Genomic DNA, 13,284 nt, shown 5'->3' on the forward strand with positions numbered 1-13,284 from the left:
GTATTTTGACGTGCATAGTGTTTCTTTATTAACAGAATTTAATTTATATGTTGGGAAAAAAATAAATAAAACGAAAGAAAACCAATGTACTAAATGGACACAGGTGGGCCTTCACGAACAGTACAGAAAAAAAGATTGACTAAATGGATTCCCTTTTCCAGATATACCTTTGGGGTATGCAGACCTTGGTGGAGCTCTGCACTGAGTGCCTTCATAATGTATGCTTTTTTGTGTATGGTTTCACAAATGATGGTTCTTTTGTCTCTGAGTACATCATAACTTGAAGTGTGAGCTTTTCACAAGCCATATAACACAATGCCACAAACAGTAAACCTGTTTATTACGTAATGCAACTAATCTGAGTCCAAAAGTGTATTAGCATAATTTACATCATGTCAAACCACTTGATTGCTTGGTAATATCATTGTGCATGTATAAATATTTTTAGGGGATTTACAGTGGTCACCTTCAAATGTTTGTTTAATGCATACTGCAATTTGTAGCATTACGTACAGGGACAGTAGAACTATGATTGGAATCTCTAACTACATGAATAACATGAAGAACATGATTTTTATATTTTTCTGTAAGAGTTGTTGAAGAATGATGATTGGATGGCATTTAAGGTACAGAACAGAGCCAACCGCTTTGATTCTCAGCCAAAATAAATGAGGCATTGTCATAAGAGAGAGTCGTGACAACATTTTGCATCATATTCTCGCTCTTAATTACTGCACTAAAAATATTCCTTAGGATGGAAAATCAGGGAAACAGACTAAGTCCTCCATATGTGCCCACCCACTCACTCATCTGCGCTCACATCCGACTTAAGTAGGTTACGTTCAACCTTGTTAGCACGCTCAGTATGTGACGCAATTTCTATTACATGGCCGCATGACGAGCGATTCAGTTATCAAGCTCAAAGGTTAGTCAGTGTCTTTGTTAGTTAATTAGTATGTTAGTTTGTTAGTTATTTAAAGCTTTCAGGTTAGTATTTGTCATATTTCCAAGAATGTTAGTAGCTTGTGGAAAACTGTTGTGTTCCATACACAAATGATGAGTTGTCATTAAGATTTCAAACATAATTCTTGTTAACACAGGCCATGCTTTAGTCTGTTAATCAACAAGGACAGAGAGATATTTTGATTTGGAAAATGGGAGAAGAATAAAAAGATATGCAGAGCAGAGATGTTAGTACTTGGCAACGGTGCCATTGTTAGTATCAGAGGGAGTTAGTAACGTTGCCCTTGGTGACAACAATTAAGGCACTCACCTGCAAAGCTTGACCACACCGTGCACACAAAGTCACACACACTTGTGATTCTCTGACTTCGGCCTCAAGTGTGACACAATCCATCACAAAATTTTTGTGGACTTTGTGGTCAAGCCAGGTTTGATAAGCCATTTTCCTGCTTCTGGCTCATGCCATTTCCTCCCCAAATCTTGAAACCCTTCTTGATGCACTCAGCTCATGTTTATATTTGATGTCCTTCTGTCACGATCAGCCGGAATAGTTTTTGTAGAAGAGGGGTTGCAGGATCAAGAGAGAGGAGAGGGTTTGTATGTGTTTGCGGCCACAAAGCAGAGGGTTAGTCACTGAGTGTGAGGCCAGCCAATAGCACTGAGCGGAGAGGTTAGTAGTCATCACACTGTTAGCAGAAATTAGTCTTGTTAGGGAGATAATGTTAGTATAATCCAGACCTCTGTAAAAATGTGTTGGCGTTATTATTAGCATATGCTGACTTTTGTTTAGGAATCAGACACAAGTCAGTCTTTTGGCGGCATTCTTGTGATTATTCACAAGTATCCTCTAGATGTTTAGATTTAGGTTATTACTATAGTTTGATTAGTAGTGAGGGCAAAATGCCAAATAATTATTTCTGAATATTTTGTCCGGGGTCTGGTGCATTCTGTAGCTAGAACTTGTAAACATGCACACGGACACGCAAAGATACAGAAATATTGCACATGCATACAGACGTGCGTTCACACAGATTCACGCTTAAGTGAAATGGCCACGTTGCACTATCTATGATAGTCAAAGCTGGCTAAGATTATCATACACATTTTGAAAGTGGGGGATTTTTTTTAGGCAAAAATATAGAAAATATTTGGGTAGGTATTTTGATTGACAAGAACTATGTAAGCTATTCGTTGAATGACTTCTGTTGAATTTCAATGTCTTCTTCCAGGAGAAAGAGAGCAACTAATCGGGGAGGTAACCAAAACAACAAGGGGATGTCATTGCACACAGCAGAAAATAAAAGTCTTGGCAGCCACAGTGGCTTTTGCATGTGCAAAAAAGTGGTTGATAAAGCTAGTTTAGGATTTATGTGCCTCTTTGAAAGAGAAAGGATGGAGTATTGTCACATGACACCATCTCCATGCTGAAAACTGGATCTATTTCTCTTTCCAACAGATAGAAAGGAAGAAATCTGATCCCTCAAATGCATTGTTCAGTGACACACAAAAGCATTAAAAGTCGATTCATCCAGGGTAGCAGGGACTCGGTGGTCCAGTATCCCACTGCAGGAGAAAATACATGACACTAAGTCAAACGTCTCTCGAACCGATAAGAATGTATTCATTAGGTGAGGTTATAAGTTTGACCAAACTATGAATTGTGTTTGTGAACTTCTCACCATAATAGACATCATATGGCAACACATCGCTGCTGTTCCAATCTACAGTATATGCACAAATCGCACCCTTGCAAATACTGTAAATACATACAATACAGAGTAAATATAAAATAAGTGAGGTGGAGATTAAAATTCTCTCAATTTAGATATGCAGAGGCTTTATTTACCGTCATTGAGGCAGCCCAGGGCGAGTCATTGAAGCGATGTCCTCAGCACAGTAGCACAATGTGTCCAAAGTGAGACCAAAACTGCTGTCTATCCATGTAACTGACAGGGACACACAACACGAATCTGTACAAAAAGCTACAAAAAAACTGCAGTCCTCTCAAGCCACTCCTTGATGATGTCAATCCATAAATTAATGAAATTACATATACAGCTACCACACCAAATATTTCACATTGATTTGAACAAACAAAATATCAATATCAAACGAGCCCCTCTCTTGGGTGTAATTAGAAAATATAGTCTTGAGCACATAACCTGTCCAGCTGCGGTTCCAGTGGCCTGAATTGATGTCCGGTCAACAGTCCTTGAGGTTGAATCCAGTAAATCCCAGCAGACTACTTCCTAAAAATCATAAGCATACAACAGCAATAGCATTTGAATACAAAATAGAATTTGAATTGAGATTTTCCCCTCAACATCATGCAGCAACCTTTTTTCAGGAAGCTGCAGGCTAAGCTTAGTGTTGAATTTAGGTCACTTAATTTGGCAATAAAAAAAGCCCCGGAGTCAATTTATGTGCATGCAGCCGCTTACATGAGGGAAATGCTGTTATGATAAAACATAAACAAATCACTGTATATTGAGAACAATTATGATTATGCCCTATAAGCACAACAGTATAATCATACTGACTTCTCTGTCACAGCAAAGATTGATGCTGTTGTTATATATATTTAAGAAATGACAAACTGAGCCGACCGTGCCGCACGCAGTAGGATGCTATAAATGAAATCCAATGCTTACAAATACATCCCCATATAGCATGGATCTTTTACTTACCAGTCATCTGCAGGTTGCACATCTCCCACAACGTCGGCGTGATTGTATTAGATATCTCACTAAAGCAGCCAACATGACAAACAGGCACCATGTTGTTCCCTGCAGTAAAAGAGCGAGATGGTCGCTCCTACATAGTGTTCAGCTGCAGAGCTGCTGCAAGCCCAAGTGGGAGTGCCGGGAGCAGCTGCGCACAACCCAGTTAGGAGCACTGGATAATGTGGGTAAGTCCCGAAACAAAAGACCGGCTTGGCTGCGAGAGGCTGCGTCGACATGAATAAGTCAGTGGAGCCGCTCCCCAGCTGCTGCTACAGGTTTGCGCTCTTTTGTATGTGCGCCCTTCATCCGCCATCTGTTTCCTGGGCAACCGAGGACTGCCTTCGGGTATCAACACCCCCAGCCACCACCTCGAACAAGAAACACTACTATTCTTGGTACCATTGTGCAGGAGTATAAGCAGACATTTGTGACGCCGTTAATTGGTATATTTTCAAACATACGCCCATGGAAAAAAATTATTGGTATCCCTCTGTTAATGAAAGTAAAACCCACAGTGGTCACAAAAGTATGACAAAAGTAATAATAAATAGGAAATATTGTGAAAATTAACCAATAAAAATCAGACAATGCTTTTGCTTTACATATACATTGTACATTTACAAAAAAAATTATACTCTAAACTTCATTGTAACCACAAAATAAATTAAAGTTCGAATGATAATAGCTTGCACAATGTGGGTTTTATCATGCTTTGTGATTTTATAGCTATGAAGTTTTAAGAAAAAAATACACCTGTTGCTGAACCTAATCTCTAATTTATGAATACAGCATAACTAAATGTATTACTAAATTGCACATTATATTATATTTTTATATTTGTATTTTTATTATATTTATATACTAATAATGATAATAATAATATGTGTTTGAGAAATAACGAGGGTAGATTTGGGTTACGCGTAAAAAAATCAAGACAAGTTTATTTGCATCTGTGATTTAAAAACTGATATTAAGCAGTATTAAGCAGCCTAATTTACATAAAACTTCATTTTGACGCCACTGTTTTTTAGTAAGTAAATCAGTTAAATCCGTTCTGACTTTTACTTTTTAGTTCTTGTAAGTTATCTGTACAGTACAGAATACCGCAATTAACCAGTACTGAATGAAAAAGGGAGATGCCTTCACGTATGTATTTAACATCTTGCACAGCTGGGGGCGACAACGTGCACAAAGTAGAACCTCTCCTCCTATTGGTTGCCTTAAAACCGGTGTTACATGTCAAGTTGCTCCCATAGCTTACTTCCCGTCTCGAGTTACGACTGTTATGGTAAGCTTTAAGGTAAGCAAGTTCTAACAGAGAGGAGTGCGCATGGAGGTTTTTTTTCTTCCTCCATATAAGTGCTTATAAAGAAAATAAAACCATACATATTCCATGCTGAGTGAGCGAGGCTTCCATAGTGTAGTGGTTAGTGCTCCTTACTCTCACCACAGCAACCCGGGTTCAAATCACAGTGAACACTACAATATTTTACCATGGAAAAATTTGCAACACAGTTGCTCGTGTGCTATCTCATATAACCATTTGCTTGTGCGCTGCTCCTTAAAACCATATATATTCCATGCTATTTGAGCAAGGGTACCATGGTGTAGTGGTTTGTGCCCTGGACTCTCACTCTGAAGACCTGGGTTCAAATCCCAGTGAGAACAACAGCATTTTATCATAGAAACATTTGCATCACAGTTGCACGTGTGCTGCCCCATATAACCATTTGCTTGTGAGCTGCTCCATAAAACCATATATATTTTCCAAGATTGACCTCGTGTATTTCCCTAATAAAGTGGCTTGTTATTAGGTACACTAGAAAATGGCGGTGTACCTAATGGAGTGTCCGTGTGATTCCCTCGTTAAGTGCAGGTGCGGGAAAACTTTTAGCTCCTTTTGACCGTGAAAGAAGCTAAAAGTTTTCACGCACCTGCGCTTAACGAGGGTCACTTGGAAAACATGTTGGAATGCGGCCCGAGGACTAGAGCTTGACAACTGTGACCTTTGACCATGATATTTCCCTAATAAAGTGGCCTGTTATTAGGTACACTTGAAAATGGCGGTGTACCTAATGGAGTGTCCGTGTGATTACCTCGTTAAGTGCAGGTGCGTGAAAACTTTTAGCTCCTTTTGACCGTGAAAGAAGCTAAAAGTTTTCACGCACCTGCGCTTAACGAGGGTCACTTGGAAAACATGTTGGAACGCGGCCCCGAGGACTAGAGCTTGACAACTGTGACCTTTGACCATGATATTTCCCTAATAAAGTGGCCTGCTATTAGGTACACTTGAAAATGGCGGTGTACCTAATGGAGTGTCCGTGTGATTCCCTCGTTAAGTGCAGGTGCGGGAAAACTTTTAGCTCCTTTTGACCGTGAAAGAAGCTAAAAGTTTTCACGCACCTGCGCTTAACGAGGGTCACTTGGAAAACATGTTGGAACGCGGCCCCGAGGACTAGAGCTTGACAACTGTGACCTTTGACCATGATATTTCCCTAATAAAGTGGCCTGTTATTAGGTACACTTGAAAATGGCGGTGTACCTAATGGAGTGTCCGTGTGATTCCCTCGTTAAGTGCAGGTGCGGGAAAACTTTTAGCTCCTTTTGACCGTGAAAGAAGCTAAAAGTTTTCACGCACCTGCGCTTAACGAGGGTCACTTGGAAAACATGTTGGAACGCGGCCCCGAGGACTAGAGCTTGACAACTGTGACCTTTGACCATGATATTTCCCTAATAAAGTGGCCTGCTATTAGGTACACTTGAAAATGGCGGTGTACCTAATGGAGTGTCCGTGTGATTCCCTCGTTAAGTGCAGGTGCGGGAAAACTTTTAGCTCCTTTTGACCGTGAAAGAAGCTAAAAGTTTTCACGCACCTGCGCTTAACGAGGGTCACTTGGAAAACATGTTGGAACGCGGCCCCGAGGACTAGAGCTTGACAACTGTGACCTTTGACCATGATATTTCCCTAATAAAGTGGCCTGTTATTAGGTACACTTGAAAATGGCGGTGTACCTAATGGAGCGTCCGGGTGACGTCACAGATCAAACAGCCAATCAGAAAGTGGGGGTGAGGGCGGGTGTGGCACTTTTCACTTTCATTTAAGCTTTGACTATGATTTTTCCCTAATGAAGTGGCCTGTTATTAGGAACTCCTGAAAATGGCGGTGTCCTTATGGAGTGTCCGAGTGACGTCATAGATTAAACAGCCAATCAGAAAGTAGGGGTGAGGGCGGGTGTGGCACGTTCATATTTTTCCATGATAAAATATTTACTGAGTCCCATCGGGATTTGAACTGTGGTCTCTTGGGGGAGGGCCCTGAGTGCTAACCACTACACCATGGAACAATGTATGGTACACTATATGGTTTAATGGAGCAGCTCAAGCGAATAGACCAGAGACTTGTTGAACTCAAAGTCATCAGCATTAACTATGCTGCACTCGTGACATGGTTTTTCATTTTGGATGCGTTTGCAGTTCAATTCTTCACCATACTAATGGAATAAAATCGAGAGGTTATTTTAATTCTACGCTCCTCATGTCTGCATGTGCGCTATAGTATGGTCGTCGTTATGTTTCATTATCATCTTTAAAGTCTGCAGGCGCAAAGCATTAAATGTCAGTTATGACGCTGTAGGGCGACGTTGTAAATGTATATCTTTTATGCAGTTTTGACCTTTTTGTTAACATGCACATTACATCTAAATTGGCTAAAATGGTCTGGAGCCACTTTTTCTTTCTTTTTTTTAACACTTATATGCGTGTTTATATATATATATATATATATATATATATATATATATATATATATATATATATATAAAACTCCCATCAGGTAATGGTAACATTCGGATCAACGCATACCCTTGCCGGGTAATTTAGTGTTGTTGGCTATATTGAACATTATCTGTAATATTTGCTGTGTGTCACTATAACACAGCGCTTAAGGCTCTTTCAAGTAAACTTTTCTTGTTTCTTTGCCTCACCTGTTCAAATCCCATTGATGACTTTTCTATTATTATTTTTTTAAGTATTTTTTGCTGCCAGTAGGAAATGCAAACGAGACGTTTCGTTCAGCGTTTTTATTGAGAATTTCAACAGTTTTGGAATCAGGGAAGTTCCAAGTCGCTGTGACGAATCTGCAGCCGCGAAACACAAAACTGCGTAATTCGCCTTACAATAACAGTCGTAACTCGAGACGGGGAGCAAAATAACATGGGAGCAACTTGACATGTAACACCGGAAGTAATATGCCATCGCTTCTCCCGGGCATGTTTTGACTGGTTGACATAGAATTCGGTCAAATTTATGGAGCTTTACTGATGGTGTGATGCATCCGCCGGTCGCTACGGGTCTTTCTGGCCTGTGTCGAGTCACTGAACATCTTTACGTGAGTAACGGCAGAGCGGCGAGTCGCGCCTCTCTGGTGAGTGCGAACAAAATAACATGCATCATAAACGTCACAGAGACCAAAAGCAGCAGTGCAGGTTTCCACGGTGTGGAGTACGTCCACATTCCCTTGTCTGACTCACCGTCCACACGACTCGGCGACCACTTCGACGAGGTGGCAGATAAAATACAGCACGTTGCGCAGAGTGGTGGTCGCACATTGGTGCACTGCAACGCCGGGGTGAGCCGCTCAGCTGCATTCTGCATGGCTTTTCTAGTCAAGCACCGCGGTGTGACTTTGTTGGAGGCACACGCTTGGCTCAAGACCTGTCGGCCCATGGCGAGGCCCAATAATGGTTTCTGGAAGCAATTAATTCACTATGAAGAGGAGCTTCGTGGGTGCACGTCTGTCCGGATGGTATCATCGTCCATGGGTGAGATCCCTGATGTGTATGAAAAGGAGGCCAGAAATATGATGCCACTCTGACAGCCTGCTGCTTCTCGTGTACTTTTTTTAATGTGAACTGTATCTACTAATTGAAGAACTGCATTAAAACGTGCTTTTAAACTGCTTGGTTTTAATCAAATTGAACATTCTGAAGAATTTAACATGCTGCATTGTGCACTGTGTTTTCTGCAAAAATGTTCAGCTGCTTGTGCATTATTGTTCTCATATTAACTTCAGGCAGAAATAACCACAACCTACTTTATTATCATGCTTCTCATTTCAACTTCAGGCATAACCACGGCCTACTTTATTATGCTTTCCATCGCTAGGTCCGTGATGTGGAGCTAACGGGGGAAAAACTCCATCACAACTTTAAAGATCATAAAACCCTTTATTTTTGACAACAGGGTGTTCCAAACATTTTAGCCAGATATATTAAAAAGTATGGCCATACACAACCAGACAGACTTTTCCTTCATAAATGATAACCACTGCCATTTGGAAATGGTGTTCCTAGAATACAATGTCAAGCAATTTGGAAATGATGTTCCTAGAATACAATGTCAAACTCAATAAAATACACTGAAACGTTTTCCTATTTGGCACAGACAAGACTATCGTCTACATTATTTACCCCATCATTCATTCCCCCCCAAAGTTCTACCACCTTTTAAGCAATGCATTTGTTGGTCAGTTTGCTTTCAAAAATCAGTTCAATTCTCATTGAAGGCAGCAAATGGGAGAAATGCAGTTTCATTTACAACAGGATAGTCTTCAAACATCATCCAATACAGAACCAAAATCAAGCATTTTCAGGAATGAGTTATTTTGCCTTCCCCTTTCATTACAAATTTATAAGTGTGGCAAACAAAAGGATAGTGGTATTCATACAGGAGGATTAAAAAGGACCCCCCAAAAAATCACATTGATTAGACACTTCAGTACTTCGACAATGCCAAGGGGTTGGAAAAATATCACTGATTTACAGCGACGCAAGTCAATTCAATATTCTTCACATACTACAATTAAATGCACTTTCAACAAAGCAAATATGAGTGTAAGGTTTTTGAGATCATTTTGCAATACTATTGCAAAAATTTCCAAGGCTGCAGGTTTTATGACATGATTTTAAAAATATTTTAGTCATAAGTATGGGATAGCATATGTTTCAATTTGGATTTAAATGTATTCACGCAGTATTGGGATGTTTTGAATCTTTACTAACATATTCAGTCTGAGAATAAAAGGAAATCAGTAAATAGGAGGACCATAGCTTATACAAGATGTTTGTTATTCACAGGATTTTATGGTAGCTATCTTGCTTCTGTCCTCTCATTACAAATTTCAATGCTTGAATGTATGAATATAAGAAAGGTGCGGCGCGTAAACTTGCATTTGACGACATTATCATACGATCAAACATTCATGAGTCTTGCTGCTTCTAGTCTTGGTGCTATAAATGACAAAAACGCTACCAAAGAATCTTAATTCTTGGAAAGGGATGCAAATACATGGATATTTTAATAAGGTAGCTCCGGACCATATTTAACAAGTGATAAAATATTTCATATTTTTTACAAGGAGTCATATTTGGCTCAAAGTGCAATTGGAGTTGTTCAAACAAAGCAAGTAAATAGCATGGGAAAACAAATAAAGCTCTCTCTCTCTCTCTCTCTCATCAGCTACTGAAATATCCTGAGTCTGGTTTCTCATAATTAAAGTGGAAAAAAGAAGACAAAGGTGCAAACACTGCATGCGTATTTCATCAACTATCACTATGTTTCACTGTCAATAAGGCAATAGTGTCATCTTATGCATAGTCAAGCAATAAGCATCCATTTACAAAATAGAACATCTTCATGAGCCAAAATGTCAAGTCCGTTCAAACGCTCACTTCCTCTTACGCCATCAAACAGTGCATTCAGTGTCTCAAGGCCACAGCATCTGATTACAACTGAGAGAGGGAGAAACAAAATAAAATTGTTTAATCAAATTTAAAAAACAACAACAACCACCACCTTACCTGCTGTTCCAACTTTTGGTAGTCAGTAGATTTTGGTCGACGGGTAGATCTTGATCTCTTTCCTTCCAAAACAAATGCAATTATCTGGGGGGGTTTAAGCAAAACATTTGTTAGTATTGGATGAGAGTATCCGGCGGCAAAGTTAGAATTTATTTTTGTTGTATTGTGTGAAATATAAATACTTCCATGTGGTGCTTTTATGCCAATGTAGCTTGTTTTCCAAGTGTGAAAAACAGATTTTCAGAGGCCACGTACCTTGCGCTTGTTGTGGTAAGCGATGTAGAGCACAGCAACCACCACTGCCGTCGAGACGAGGTATGCAAAGAAATGACTACTTTCTATCTCATCATTTCTGCCATACTGATGGTTGCCTCCTGTTTTCTTATTTGCACCTTCATCTCCAGGTTTTCCATCACTGTCAGCTTTTTTCACTTGTGTCGTCTTGCCCTGATTTGCGTTTGATTTGTCCTCTGCATGCTCTTCTTTCGATGTGGCTTTTCCAGGCTCCACTTCCTGCTTGGTCTCCTTTGCGTGCTCTCCTTGTTCGTTCTCCTCTGCGTGCTCTCCTGGTTTTTCATTTTCTGTGTGCTCTGTTGATTTATCTTTTTCAGGATTTCCTTCTGATTCATCCTCCGTTCCATGATTTCCTAGTTTCTCTTCTGTGTGTTCTGCTGACTTGTGTTCCTGTTCAGCTTTCCCTTCAAGTTCCACGTTGTTTCCAGGTTCTTCTGATTTTAACCCCACGTCTCCCTCCGTTTTTGCCTCCTGTGTAAGCTCTACTGTAGGTTTTGGCTTGGCTGTGGTCTCTCTTCCTGAATTTACAGGTTCGGTATGCGTCTCCAATTCATTTCCTGATTTTGCGTCCTTTTTGTGGTCCGCTGATATTATGACCTCTGTGATCTTTTCTTTGATCTCTGGAGCCGCCGGAGTTATTTTGCTCTTGGAAGCTTCTTTCGACAAATCGTTCTTTTTAACTGCTTCAGGCACCTGGTCTTGCACTGGCAAACCCTCATTAACCTTATCCTTTGTCTCTTTCTGTGTGGGAGGTTGAGGCGGCTCTAAGCCTTCCAGGGCCTTCTTTTCAGGTGCATTAACATCATGGTGAAGATGCAGATCTTGCTGATCAGATCCGACCTTTTGATTGACTGATGTAACCGAGTCATGTTTATCCTTATCAGAAAGTGCTGTGGCCCCTACAAAAAAAGAATACAATGATTATTTCCCTTCAAAACCAAACAAGGAACCTAATCATGAATTTCAGGCCATCATGGAATCGTATCATTTTATTTCTCTGAATAGATCATGCCAATAAAATAATGTATTCCTTGATTCAGTCTCCAAGAGCTTCAATAATATAAAAGGTGTTTCCGAATTAGAATGAATTGTCTCCCACCATTTATTCATTCATGTATCTCCATCATTAAAGCCACAACAATATACTTTATGGTTGTCAAATGCCAACGATAAAAAATATTCACCATACTTTTGAAGCCAGTCTGATACAATATGATTAGCTTCAATTACGTCAGTGGCACGGTTTTTCCGCATCACAATCAATTGAACAGATGAGGTAATGTATACCGTTCCTTTTATTCTATCGTCACTAATGTCCTGCTAATGGTTTAATTGATTTCTTAGGGTAGGAGTCAACATTGTTGTCGGAGATTGAAGTTTTAATAGACCTTTCTGAAATGAAACGTCAGTTCAAATATAAATTTAAGTTTATTGATTATGATATTCATCTAAGACACTGGTCTACACAGTTCCACATCAAATGCGGAAGAACATTAAAATGCTTCCCCCCCGCATCGTCGTTACAGTTGAGTTTTTTGACACTATTACTGTGTCTCATCTAATTCATATCGCTGCCCTGCTGAGTTTACTTGAATAACAATCACTTCAATCGACGAAAGATACAACACAATACAATGTTAAGAACGACGCTTACATGTAAAACGCCACTCACCTATCACGTTGGAGGAAAACACAACTGTAACACATGCCAAGAAAATAAACCTCATGATGTCAGCAATGGAAAGCTAACGAATCAAACCAGTCGATCAAATCTTTTTGCTAAGGTGAAAATCCGCGTTGACAAATACAAGCGGACACCTCAGCTTTGACAGCGTCAGAAGCACGTCTGCTTCTTTCTTCCGTGTACGCATCAGAGTCTTCTTCTATGTTCCGTTTACACACGAAATGCTCGTCACTGACATCAAGAGCCTGGAGGCAGAAGTTATGTAAATGATCATATTAAATTCCCCGCTAGATGTCAGTGCTATATCGCGAGGACGCAACTCTTTTTTCACCCTTTTCAAAAAAATGAAAACTTGTACTTGACGAATCCTCGTGGAAAAAAAGACAAGCGTGTATGGCTAATAATTGAGGCACTGTTGTTTCAATGAGAAACAACCTTTAAAGTAACCATCATGAGTTTTTTTTTTATCATTTTCCTCACCTTTCCCAGAATTATTGCATAAAAATGTGTCCATCTTCATTTTCCACATAAGTTATTCTTAAATGTAGACATCCTTGCATTTTACCTCCTGCCATTACTTTGAGGATGGCATGTTAGGGAGAGCAGAAATGCATGTGCAAGAATGTAGAATCACTCCCTCAAATGACTTACAAGTACATTGATAGTGTCTTCCCATGCCTAGCTAGCATCTGGAGGAGATCAGGTGAGTCATGAGTCTGAAGGCCATCTATTCATCCCATTGCTAGACCAAGGGAGAGTGGAT

At 39.9% G+C, this 13,284-nt stretch overlaps 2 protein-coding genes and 1 long non-coding RNA gene across 3 annotated transcripts; 1 reads left to right on the top strand and 2 right to left on the bottom strand.

Annotated features, from left to right (window-relative positions):
• Nucleotides 1-323: 323 nt before the first annotated feature.
• LOC125993524 (uncharacterized) lies at nucleotides 324-4,031 on the bottom strand. Its single transcript, XR_007490275.2, has 4 exons — nucleotides 3,651-4,031; nucleotides 2,810-3,212; nucleotides 2,643-2,719; nucleotides 324-2,526 (listed from the first exon to the last, which is right to left on the bottom strand). It is a non-coding gene; the product is annotated as an uncharacterized lncRNA (long non-coding RNA).
• A 3,832-nt stretch (nucleotides 4,032-7,863) lies between these two features.
• Nucleotides 7,864-8,640, top strand: zgc:153044 (uncharacterized protein LOC751678 homolog). Its single transcript, XM_049763572.2, has one exon. The coding sequence runs from the start codon at nucleotides 8,014-8,016 to the stop codon at nucleotides 8,557-8,559; it is 546 nt and encodes a 181-aa protein (XP_049619529.1). The 5' UTR covers nucleotides 7,864-8,013; the 3' UTR covers nucleotides 8,560-8,640.
• A 251-nt stretch (nucleotides 8,641-8,891) lies between these two features.
• On the bottom strand, nucleotides 8,892-12,725 carry tgoln2 (trans-golgi network protein 2). The gene is made up of 4 exons (XM_049763570.2): nucleotides 12,510-12,725; nucleotides 10,799-11,736; nucleotides 10,544-10,627; nucleotides 8,892-10,474 (listed from the first exon to the last, which is right to left on the bottom strand). Exons 1-4 carry the CDS (start codon nucleotides 12,562-12,564, stop codon nucleotides 10,469-10,471), a joined length of 1,083 nt encoding a protein of 360 aa, XP_049619527.1. The 5' UTR covers nucleotides 12,565-12,725; the 3' UTR covers nucleotides 8,892-10,468.
• Between the last annotated feature and the right edge of the window lie 559 nt (nucleotides 12,726-13,284).

This window comes from Syngnathus scovelli, chromosome 3 (assembly GCF_024217435.2).
Source record: "Syngnathus scovelli strain Florida chromosome 3, RoL_Ssco_1.2, whole genome shotgun sequence".
In the NCBI taxonomy this organism is placed as follows: Eukaryota; Metazoa; Chordata; class Actinopteri; order Syngnathiformes; family Syngnathidae; genus Syngnathus; species Syngnathus scovelli.